This window comes from Olea europaea, chromosome 15 (assembly GCF_002742605.1).
Source record: "Olea europaea var. sylvestris chromosome 15, O_europaea_v1, whole genome shotgun sequence".
Classification (NCBI taxonomy): Eukaryota; Viridiplantae; Streptophyta; class Magnoliopsida; order Lamiales; family Oleaceae; genus Olea; species Olea europaea.
This window is the reverse complement of record NC_036251.1, coordinates 30202289-30215582: the sequence shown is the minus strand read 5'-3', so window position 1 is coordinate 30215582 and position 13294 is coordinate 30202289. Positions and strand designations below refer to the sequence as shown.

The 13294-nt window shown below is 30.9% G+C and overlaps 1 protein-coding gene across 1 annotated transcript in view; it reads right to left on the bottom strand.

The window, feature by feature from the left end:
- Positions 1–12539: 12539 nt before the first annotated feature.
- The window catches only part of LOC111410846, a 1512-nt gene continuing 757 nt past the window's right edge, over positions 12540–13294 (bottom strand). The window contains exon 2 of the mRNA XM_023041421.1: positions 12540–12908. Coding sequence (XP_022897189.1) covers positions 12905–12908 — 4 coding nt within the window. The 3' untranslated portion in view covers positions 12540–12904. The remainder of the gene's footprint in view (positions 12909–13294) is intronic.

Here is a 13294-nt window from a genome sequence, read left to right as displayed (position 1 = left end):
CAAGAAAAAGAAGTGACAGCAATATAAAATTAATTTAACTACATGAAAGAGAAATGTAATAATCCGGCGTAAGAACCGAAATATGCTAAATTCTTTCGTTGATTTGCCTTCCTTCTATAAGAAATTTTGGAGCTGGTATGCAAAACAGCTATAATTTAACTTCTAATCTGATAGTACTGAAGATTAAAATAAATTCAAAAATCAACTTTCAGTACTTATAATCCAGAAAATGGAAAGAAATTAACCAGTAAACGGGTATAATTTTTTGAACTTCGTAGGTTAAACCTAAAGCAGAAATTTCCGGAGAGTTCTTATTTGTTTGATTGTAGGATGTAAGCACCTCCATAAGAGCAGCCAAATCCAACAATGCAGTCCCTCTGCGGAGGATGCTGCATCAGAATTAGTAAAAATGGTTAAAACGTCACTTATTCGTCGAAAGAACAACCTCAATCCTACCAAATACTGTCCATCCTCCAAATGCACCAAGATCATCATTTTCTACGAGATCCTAAAACATCCCACGGCACACCATCCTCACACCACTGTTCTCCCCAGAATTTTCTTGCTCGTTCCCCCTATAGAAAATTTTTGCCAACGTGTTAGAAATTAAGTGGTCTACATTATTAGGCTTGAATTCCTCAATTTTGAAAGGTAAGAAAAAATTACTTATTGTCAAATTGTGTTTGATTTTATAGTTGTTAGATTAAATTCAATTTCATTGAAGGGATTACGTACAATAAACTAAGAAATTGAGTAAAATTAAAGAAAAACTAGTTTTAGTTATTAAAGAGATTGTAGAAATTGCCCAAATGTGAAATGATTAAATTTGGGCATTGCCTATTTAATTATTGAAATTTCTTAAAATAATTAATTGTTCATTTAAAAATTATATCGTATTTCAGGCGACAATACTGACATCAGAACAGCTTACCAATCGGGTTAATTTTGCGAACATAGTACTGTGAATGAAAAAATATAAATATTTTTAAAATATTTATAAATTAAGTATATTGTCAAAGTGTGTGCAATTACGTGTTCGAATTATATGGTTATTATGGAAATATCTTTTATTATGATACATGTGAAATATCAAAGATTATTATGACATATTTGTGACTTGTTAGGTAAGACATGTGATATTGAGATTTTTTTGGTATGTGAGAAATGCAATATTGAGATCGACCAGAAAAGTATCCATGATTATATAATTTTTCTAGTTCATAGAGTGGCCTTGGCCGTGTTCTATCCTACACGGAGGGTCTTGACCTGACATTGGTCTTGATCGTGTACATATAGTTCACAAAGGGGCATTGGCCGTGTTCTAAAATTGATTGTGAGAGGTCTTTGAGACCGACTTTCGTTTACGGAGGGGCCAAAAGCCCGTGGCGAAAGTTCTTAACCCGATGGGCGGATTATATATTTCAGTCAGAGGGTACATTTTTGGTGGATTTTTCAGTATGTTTGATGTGATGAGATTATAGCGTGGTTATCAGCTGATATTTATATCATGATTTTGAGATAATATTTTACGACCTTATGTGAATATTTCACTTTTGGTTATAATTACATGATGTTATCTTGTGAATTATTAAATGATATGAACTATATTTTCGATAGAAATGAAAAATTGAAAAAGTATAATTATTTTTGAACTGCTCCACTCATTGAGTTATCAACTCATATATTTTCCCACGATTTTTCCTACAGGTAGCAACTGATTCTTTTTAGCTGGAAGAGCCTAATGATTTCGGAATGAGAGTCACACGACATGTTGAGTATTATAACTCATATTGATGAAGCACGAAGTAAATATTTTGGGCTTATCACATTATATTTTATATAAGCATTTGATTTGTTTGCATTTTTTTTGAAATAACTCATAGTCAGCCTTGATGATAGATTTGACATCTAGTCAGCATCTATTATCGGCGCACGTCACGTTTCGGGTCCACTAGGGTGATTCGGGACCGGTCGTGTCATCAACGCTCATTTGTTGAAAGCTTGTTCGATACAGGATGTGGGCCACATCATGGCGAATCGCTTAGGACACCGCAAAGTCAATTTCCAAATGAATTTACAGGTCTAAATGACCTACCGATACTTGAAGATGTTCACATTCACGGTCAGGGAAGCCATGATCCAATTGATTTGGATGATATTAACATTTCCGAAGCGGAACATGAGGATGAAGATGCTGAATTAAACATCCCAGATACGAGGGGAAAGCAAAAGGCCAAAAAACAAGCAAAATATTGGGATCACTTTAAATTGATTTCAACGGAAAAAGTCGTCGATGGCCTTGCAGTATGTAAATATTACCAACAAAGATTGACATGACAAAAAGGAATTGGTACCACCCATCTCAACCGCGATTACAAAGCATGTGTGGCCCGAGATGGGCTTCTTCCAGCCGGTCAAACACAATTGTAATTTGGCAGTCCAGACATCGGTTCTACAACTTCACCCCTATCCACGTGGGTGTATTCGGAGGACAATACTCAAACCGAAATGGTGAAATTTGTTGCTGCCACTGAGTTACCTCTGACTATTGCGGACAACCAACACTTCGTCTCGTTCGTGAAAGAATATCTACAACCGAGGTACGTTGGAGTAAGTCGAAACACTCTTCATGCCAATACAATAAATTATTTCAATAATTCAAAATAACAATTAATTATGAATTTGCAACAATATAGGGGTGTTATATCTTTAACTTTTGATATATGGGAAGGGGTTAATAAAAGAGCATATATAATTGCAACCGCACACTCTATAGACCCACTTTAGTGCATGCATAAGAAAATTATTACTTTTAGAATTATTGAGTTTCCTCACAATGCTAATAATATATATAATGCAATTATCAGTATTATTAGAGAATATCATTATGAGACTAAAATTCGATCTTTTACTTTTGATAATGCTAGTGTTAATAAGGTAGTCGTCGATAAATTGTGTAGGACACTTCAACCTGATTTTCGTGGGTATTTGTTTCATATTCGTTGTGTGTGTCATATCTTGAATTTAATTGTGCAAGATGGTTTAAAACATATAAAGGATGAATTTCAAAGGATTAGGAATGCATTAGTATATATTACGATCTCTCTTAGTAGAAAACAAATATTTGAAGATTTTTGTGCTGAACTAGGGGTGACGACTGCTAAAACATTTGTTAGCGACGTAAGCCACAGATGGAGCTCTACTTACTTGCTATTAAAGTCATGTGAAGGTTTCGAAAATTTAATAACTGACTTTTATAACAATAGACACGTTCAAAGTGATGATGATGGTATATTAAATGAATCCGATTGGATTTTAGTTTTGAAAGTTAAACGATTTTTGACATCTTTTTATGAGACCACAAAGATTTTATCCGGCTTTTATTATCCCACAAGCTGTATGGTACTTGAACGCCTTTATATAATTGCAAGAACATTCCATAAATATAAAAATGATCATACTTTTAGTGAAATTATAATTACTATGAAATTAAAGTTTAGAAAATATTGGAAAGAACTGCCTATATTATTTCTTTTAGCATGCGCAATGGACCCCCCGATATAATATTTCGGGAACTAAATACGTAACTGATCAAATCAATAAAACTTTAATACTTGATACACATATCACCTAAAAGGATTTAGAGCAAATATTGTGTGGAATGTATGATTTATATGCGGAAAGAATGTGTGCGAATGTTAGTCGGGTACCCTCTGCACTTCTCCTTCTGCTGAAATTGAAGAAGATGATGCTGAAATAATGAATTTATTTCAAGGCATTAATACATTTAGATATGATGCAACTGCAATGTGTTCATCTAGTGCGATATCGTCTACATTTGCATCTCATCAAACATCAGCCGAAACTCAAAATGCGATGCCTACCGAATTAATTGATTACTTCAATCATAATATGCCAACAGACAGAACAATTAAAAAAAGTTCAGAAGAAGTAATTGAATTCTGGCGAAAGTATGAAAGACGTTGGCCAATTGTTTCTGCAATTGCGAAAAATCTGTTAACACCTCCGGTTAGCATTGTTGTTTCGGAGTCTGTTTTTAGTGCAGATAAAATGAATTTGACCAATGTCAAGAACCGACTGACAAAAGATATTTTGGAAGCGTTAATGTGCGTGAAGGATTGGCATGACGCTCATTTTCGACTACAAGATAAATGCGCTGAAATTGCATGTCGTCAAGTAAGTGATATTTGATTTAATTATATTAATCAAAATTTCTTTATTTTTTAATCGTTAAATTTAATTTTCTTTAAAAAATTATACACGTTATAACAAGTTGTTCTTTAATTCCGCCTACTTAAAATTGATGTAGCCGGTCCCAAACCCGAATAAAGGAAGAGTGTTTACATTTTATCTACTTTAAAAAAAATCAAAAATATATATTTTTTGTAAATGTATTTCAAAAAATAATTCGTCTTCATTACATAAATATTTTATACTTTATAAAAAGTATTACAATATGATATAAATAAAAAAAATAAAAAATTATTTTTGTTAAATTATTTGTATTTTTTAACACTTTTTATTTTTTTTTAAAAGTGTTTTCTATTATTTTATTTATTTGTAAAACTCTTTTTTTTTAAATAATAATAAATTTTGGACGAGCCCAAGCTCGGCTCCCGAACTGAGCCGAGCTCGCCCAATTTCAACGAGCCACAAGCATGTGCAATTAAGGGTTGAGCCAAGCCATTGCCACCACTATGTGTGGAGGGAAGATGGAAAACAAATTACCAAGAAAGTTATTGCCATCAAACATGCCCAAAGTGGGAAGATGAAAAACGTTCCATGAAAAATAGACCAAATCAAATTCGCCCTAAGTGTATTCAACCGAGATTTTTTGACTTTTTAAAAGTCTTTTTAATGTTTTGAAGTAAGAAATCAAGACTTTCTCAAAATTTTGGAAGGTACGAATCTATAATATTTGAAATATCACATCAAGTGAGAATCCTTTTATATATCACCTCAAGTGAAAATCATTTTTTAGACAATTCTGACCTCATTATAATTCAATTATTTCAATAACATCTTTCTTTTCTTTTTTCAATATTATTTAATTTATTTAACTGTTATCGTCAATGTATATATACATTTGATAAATTCATTTCACCTGTATGCTTTCAATAATGTATGAATTTTCTATTATTAATTCTTAATGAATTAATATTCACATTCATTTAATTAATATTTATTTTTATTTTGCATTTCAGTGTTAAGTTAATTAGAATTATACATTAAAAATGCATTTCATTATACACATCCATGTATGCTAATTAATATCCAGTTTTACTTAATTTGAAATTAAATAAATGGTTTAATATTCATTGTCATGTATATATTTTCTAATATTAATTCTATATTGACTAGCATTTTTGCATATTCAAATATTACTTTTAAAACACTTATAAAGCAATTTTTTTTTTGACAACTTAGCCCTGTTATATTTCAATTAGTTCAACAATATCTTACTTTTCGTTTTTCAATATTATTTAATTTATTTACCATTTAGTTATCATCAATGTACATGTACATTTGACATATTCATTTCACTTGCATGTTTTCACTAATGTATGAATTTCGTATTATTTATTCTCAACTAATTAAAATTCGCATTTATTTAATTAATATTCATCTTCATTTTGCACTTTAGTGTTATTAATTCTAATTATAAGTTAATTACAATTTCACATTTAAAAATGCATTTAATTATTAACGTCCATATATGCTAATTAACATCTAGTTTTACTTAATTGGAAATTAAATAAAATATTTAATATTCATTGTCACGTATATATTCCTTGATATAAATTATAAATCAGTTAACATTTATACATATTCAAATATTACTTTTACAACACTTATAATGCATTTCGTAATAATGTGCAATGCGCTTTCAACGTTGACTAATTATTCAAAATGTCAATGGCTAAAATCTCCACGTATAACTTTTAAGTAAATATTTCAAATAGAAAATATCATAAAATATTTTGAAGAGCTTTTACAAAGAAATGTTTTTCAATATGTAGTATTTTCCCTTCTTCAGTATTTCTCTTTTATCTTTCATTCCACAAGCCCAAAAAACTGATATGTATAAATATAAATATATACATTTCCTCTTCAAACTATTATTATTGTTCTCATTTCCTTTTCTATTAAAAAAGATCAATTTCTGAGTAAAAATTCTTACAAAATCTCTCTTTTTTTATTTATTTGTTTCCTCCAAATTTTCTAAGAAGAGATGATCAATTTTTAATAAAAAGATTATGAAAAACAGTGGTTGCTTGTTTAATTTAATAATTTTCTTAAGTTTGAAAATATGGAACAATATTGAACATTAGAGGCTTCAATTTTCTCCATCAAAGAGTATTGAAATAATTTGTTGTATCCGGTTGTTTATTTTTCTTCTTGAGATGACTTATATATTTGTATTATTTTTGAAAAAATCATTGATTAAAAATATAATTTTGTCACTTGTACTCTAGATCATTCGATCATGCAAGTAGTGGTTTAAAATATCATTATATTGTAGTGCATACATAAATAAATCGATAAAACAAGGATGCGCAATAAATCAAATAAGCATATAACTTTATATACAAGATTTTCTTTACGATCAAAACAAGGATGTGCAATTCATATTAAGACTTACTTTCAATTAAATAAGTAACTTAATTTTAAATTACATGCCCCAACCATAAATTACTTTTAATAAACTTACTTATAAGTAAATTTCATAAGCCCACACAAAGATGCTTGCATATTGTTTTCCCAAAGGTTGGCAGTTGCCACTTTATAGGTGTGCGTAGGCAGAGAAAATAGTCATGCAACTTGGACAAAATGGCATCAGCATCACCATAAATGTCTATGCTGCAACTTGTTTGATTCTCTCCATTCATTTGGTGCATTCAACGGTTTTTTTCACTAAATATCAGAAGAATGACAGGCGGGGTTGAATCGACTAGATAGGTCTAAGATATCCTCTTATGGCCCATCACATTTATCTACAGTTTGCCTCAACGTGTAGGTTTAACCCAATATCGCTAGGGATGTCAAATGGGCTGAGCGGCTCGTCGGCTCGTGGGTAGCTCGGGCTCGATTCCACGAGCCAAGCTCGTCCAAAAGTATGAAATTTTTTTACAAAAAAGTGCAAAAAAAAAAATAATAATAATAATAAAATACGAGCTCGTGGGCTCGGCTTGGCCCACGAGCTCGTGGCTCGTGAGCTCGTGGGCCGAGTAGAGTTCGCCCCCGAGCAACGAGCCACGAGCTCAGCTTGCCACAAGCCCAAGCCGAGCTCATGGGTTAAAGGGCCGAGCCAGCCATTGCCATCACTAAATATAGCCTTGCTCGACCTAATTTAAATAAATTATTACGGGCAACTTACAAAAATACACCTAAAATTAGGGATCTTTTGAAGATTCTTATGAAAAGTACTTTGGAAGTAAAAATATTGTGTAAAACACGATGTCACTTTTCTAATAAACCCGATGTCATATTTCTAAGTCAAGTGTCACTTTTTTTAATTTGAAAGTGAAAAAGTGAAGTTTGACATTAAAAAAAGTGTAAATTTTCAATAGTAATTCAAAAATGCTACCATAAAGGCAACATATTGCAGCAGATGCAAAGATGCAATAGTAATAACAAGCACACTGCACAACAAATGAGAGAGAATCAAAATGAGAATTGATATCCTATGAAGTTTGTTTTTGGAAAAGCTGATGGAATCGTCTTCGCTTCTTTTACAGGCACAAGATCGTGAGCGTGGTGGCTGTTAAAGGCAGTGATTTCCACTCTTCTTCAGATATTTTTGAAGTTGTAGTTCTCTTCCTCCACCAGTTTCGATAATTTTTTGTTGATGTATTGAGAGATAAAGAGTAGGGCTGGACATGGTCCGATTCGACTCGATTCTAATGAGAACCGAACCAATTCGAAATTTTCGAGTATTTAGTAAGTGGAACTGTCGAGTCCAAATTTAATTATAAAACGGTTCGATTCCATTCAGTTCCGAGGTTCCGTATTATAATTAATTTTTTTAATATATATAAAGTTACATTAATTTAATTAATGATATGTTCAATTTTAGCTCTTACAAAATAACGTAATCCAATCTTATATTTCTTTTACGTCTCTCTTTACTGAATTTTTCATAAATTTGATTATTAAAATCATAGGAAAAGAAAGATAGTGAACTCCAAATAATTAAGAGAGACGTTGTAGAGCTTTAATTCGATTTTTTCCAGTAAAAACAACGTTACAGTAGAGTAACAAATTTAGATAAATTGAGGTTAATTTGATTAAGTTGACTTTAAACTAAAAATTAGAAATAGGAAAATCATATTTTTTTGTTTGAACTAAATTAACTAGTTAACAAATTTATTTAGAAAAAATAAAATAATTTTGCTTATTTAAAATAAATTAATTAAAAAATTAGGGATATTCAATTCTTATTCGATTTTTCGGGTCTTGGCCTAGAACCGAGAACCGAACCATACCCGTCGGTTCTCAATTCAAATACCTGTTCGGGTATTTAATTTAAGAAAAATCGTCGGATTCGGTTCGGTTCGGTTCGGGTGTTTTGTCCAACCCTAATAAAGAGAAGATAAGATGGAAGTAGGAAATAAAAGTAATACAATTTACTTTGTTAACGTGTTAAAATTAATGCATAGAGATAATTTTTTATACTTTTTAATAGGGGTGGGCGCAGGTCGGTTCGTTCGGTTTTAAAGAGAATCGAATCGAACCAAAATTTTCAGGTATCTAGTAAATGGAACCGTCGGGTCCAAATATAATTATGGAACCGTTCGGGTTCGGTTCTGTACTATAATTAAATTTTTTAACATTTATAACAATATTATATAAATACAACTAATGGCACATTCAATGTTTTGGAATGTTAGAGATTAGTAGACTATCTTGTTCAAAAGATCGCTACGATCAAAATTTTGGTCGGCGAAGGTCACAGCTTCGATTAGAGGTCACGGCATCGATCGACGATTGTATAGGTTTTGGAATGTTAGCGAAACTGCTAGAGTAAGTGCGAAGGTCGAGATAGCATTATACACTTTAGTGTATGTGTTTTGGGTTATTTAGTGGATTGGATCTTGTTGGGCTAAGAAATGAAACAATAAAATGGTCAACTTCGAAGGACAAAAACTATTTGATTTTACATGGCCTCTCAAAACCTACTAAAGCATTTGATTATTACCTAATTAACTAAGCTCATGTCTAGTCGCGATTTTTGACCAAAAAATCAATTCTTGCTGGTGATTAATGGGCTCTTTGCAATTAAATACATTAATTTTTTTTTTATTTTTTCATTTTTTGGTGAAAGACAACTGCACGAGTCATCCCGTTAACTCGTTTGTGTCTTTTCCTCCAATTATCATTTCACTCTTTGTTGAATTATGAAGGTAAAAAAATGTGATCCAATTAGTGCATTAATGATAGGAATTAGACTTTAAAGAAGCTAATCTGAGGGTGCATTTGAAAATTTAGTATAGCGTTAATATTCTAAATCTCAATTGCAAAGTATCAAATTTTGATAAGTAATTGATTTTAATCACTATCAAACAAGGGCAAAATGCAATCTTAATCTCACACTGGTGGGTTATAATTAGGGATGGCAATTTGAACCTTTAAAATCGAAAATTGCGATTTACCGAACCGAATGGGACAAAAAAAAATCGAACCGATGGTGCAATGGTGCGGATATAGTATTTGTTTTAATGAACCAATTCGTGGCGGTGCGGGTATGATATTTATGCCATAGAACTGAAACCCAACCGATTACCCGCTTAAAAAAAACCATTCTTTCATTAGGGATGGCAAGGTTTAGTGAAGAGGAAGTTGACAAAGATGTACATTTTTTTTATTTAAATATTAGTTAAAACCATTCTGGATTATGTAGTATCGTTGTATTCTCTACTTACATTTCTTATTTACTATATAGGAATTAATTTTAAGTGCTGACCTATGCTAATAAGAATTGTGGGGAAGAATGAAGATTAAATATGAGTTAAGGTCGAAACTTTTGAATTATTAAGCATGAATCAAGTAACTACAATGCACAAGAATCAAGAATGAAAGAAAAATTTAGTATTGTTATATTCAAAATATTGTTTGTTAAATTTGTATTTTGCAATTGAAATTTGGGATAATGTTTGTATTTTCGTTTGGAATATTGTGTTATTGTTTTCATTGACTCTCTTTTCATAAATTGTTTTATATCAATTTGATGGATGAACCTATAAGAAATAATTTATTTTCGCGGTTATTAACTGAATCGAACCAAACCGAGATACGAACCGAAATGGCAAAAAAATTGACGGTTCGATGATGATTTTAACCGAACCGAACCGAAACCGAACTTTTGTCATCCCTAGTCATAATAGCAAATTACCTAACCTTCATGAAGCCATCCACTATTGGCCCAACAAAAAGGAAAAAGTTAGAACTAATATGAACTCACTATATAAATCAAATCATTCAAGGTCGTAGCAGTGAATAGACACAATGCATATCGACTAACGTAACTATCACATGTAGTATCCCACGGTTCATACAAGCAGTGAAGCATATGGTTTAGATACACTCAATCGATGTTTAAATTGAACAAATTCATCCGCCACTAAGCCCCTGTTTGGCCTCCATTAATTTTCATTCCATTACATTTCATTTTTCTCTCTACTATTTTCAACCAAACAATTTTTTATAAAATAATATTACACGTAAACCAAAAACTTTTCTTTCATTTTTAACCACTTATTTAAAAAAAAAACACTATTTCACATATTTTTATTTCTACAAAATGAGAACCAAACGGGAGCTAAATTAAGTCCTATTTAACTTAGCGGATGATACATATCTCAAGTTCTAACAGTCTTCACTTTCACTCAACTCATTTATATCAATTATGGGTCATCTAAAGTTGAAAGTTGTCACAGCAGAGAACTAAAAAAACAACCTTTTAATTTAGGGCTATTTCTGTCTTGCGCCTTTTGGGCTATCCCAAATTATAATTTAATATTCCCTTTATTATTACACGCTACAAACACCATGATTCCATGCCCCTCCTACCAAGTTACGTACACTCATATACCCCATTACTTGTGATTTTTCTATAACACACTTTCAAATGTTTATAATAATTGCATTGAAATTTTTGCACTCTTATGATTTACTAATATACTTTTTAGTTGTAATAAATTTATGGATTAGGTTGATTTATGTCGACAAGTATAATTCAAATGGTTAACCCTCAAAATAAATAGATTATAGTTCTGATGATATCACTCTTTGTATCTCATTATCTTTTAGTTACTTCTCTATTATGCAATTAACGTGATTGATATGGTGTAAAAAATGGTCGAAGATAAACTTCAACCCGCTAAAAATACAAGCTTTATCGATTTAGTAACATTCATTGGTATTGATAAATACTTGAATTATTTTTATAAGGTTAAATAATCTTCCGGTAGACACCCACACAAACAGATTTCCATTGAGTTGGGTTTACATTTTAGATCGTATTAATTGTTACTATAATGAAAGTGATGAATAATTCATAAAATATTGAGTTTATTTACAAGTATAAAATTCATTTAAAGGTCAAAAGTTATAAATTAAAAATAAGACTTATGATAAAAAATTTCACTCTAAGACAAAAATTTATTCATATGAGAAAATTTTGTTATAAGACAAATATTCATGCATAAGGTATATTTTTTTAAAAAAAAAAAAAATTCTTATTTAAGTTAAAATTTTTGCTCATAATTAAAAAAGAAGAAGAAGAAAATCACTTATAAGCAAAAAATACATTAACCTAAATATTTACTTATAAGTAAATCACTTATGTAAAGCAAATTTGCTCATACCTAAAAAATAACTAAAAGATAAAAATTCACTTAAAAGCATAAAGGTCATTACTGATAGACAACACTAACTTATAAGTATATGTCACTTATTAAGTAAAAAATTACGTAGAAGCTAAAAATTATACATAAAAATAATCTTACAAGTAAAATTCACTATGAGTTAAAAACTTTACTTGTGTATAAAACTTAAAACCAAGTAAATATTTCATTCGCAAGTTAACACAAGAAGTAATAGTAAATTACAAGTTTAAAAAAAAAAAATTCATTTAATAAGTTTTTAAAAAAAAATCATATATATATATATATATAATCGCATCGAGTCCCCATTTGGTTTAACTAAAAATAAAATTTTAATAAAATTTGATGAAATGTGAGATTTAAAAAGTCGATATAACTTGTGAAATGCGTGTTAAAACTGAGATTTACAAGTTTAAATTTTAAAAAATGGAGGCCAAACAAGGTCAGAATATATTCTAGACCAAGAATTAAAACGATTTCCATGTGCATTATAAAGACGAGAAAAGCACATTGCTAAGATCTCAGTACATGCTACAGCTAATGAAACAAACTACACACAAGAATCTGTTGTGTAATAGGATCAAATGAAAGATTCTTCCCAAAAATAAATAAAAGGTTATATACCAAGAGAAGAGAGGAAAAATAGGAAATGCATTAAACTTCCAGAGAACAAGTGTGCATTGTTTACAGAATAAAACTGTGATCAAACGCGCAACCAAGTTCCATTTCCGCTCTGTAATGTTCCCACACAGAATAGTCTAAAAACACGCGAAAAGTTTTAAAATCTCCAATACTTCTCGATATAGCAGTAGAAGTAGAAGAAGAATGCAGCAAAAGAAAATATAAATTGACCTCGTAAATACATGTTGCTTTCAGAGGCAAATGCCAAGGCCAGCATCTAGGTCTCTAAATATTTCTATTGCATGCAATTATTTCAAACTTTTCCAATGCCATAGGCCATATAGCCTACGATATTCTTATTTGATTCTCACTCAAGGCTACCTGCAAAAGGCACAAATCATTAAACAGAAAAAAAAAATTTAGTAATATTATTCCTATGCCAGTAACATTAGAGAAAAGAAAGTTGATACACACACACAGATAGGACGGGACGCTGAGGCCTGGGGGTGGTGGTGTACATACATTGCGTTGTGCTAAATCTAATAATATACAACACCAATGGAAGCTTCCACATTCAAATAATGGAACTAATCTTTACAAATTTGACCTGTGGACGGTTGAAACCTCTACATTTCATTTTGTGTTCAGTCAAAGAGTAAATTTTCAGAAAAAAACCATATTTTTCCATGACGATATTCATGATACCCACAACAAAAGGAAAATAAATTCTTTTTTCATGCACGAGAAACAATTTTTTTGGGGGGGGG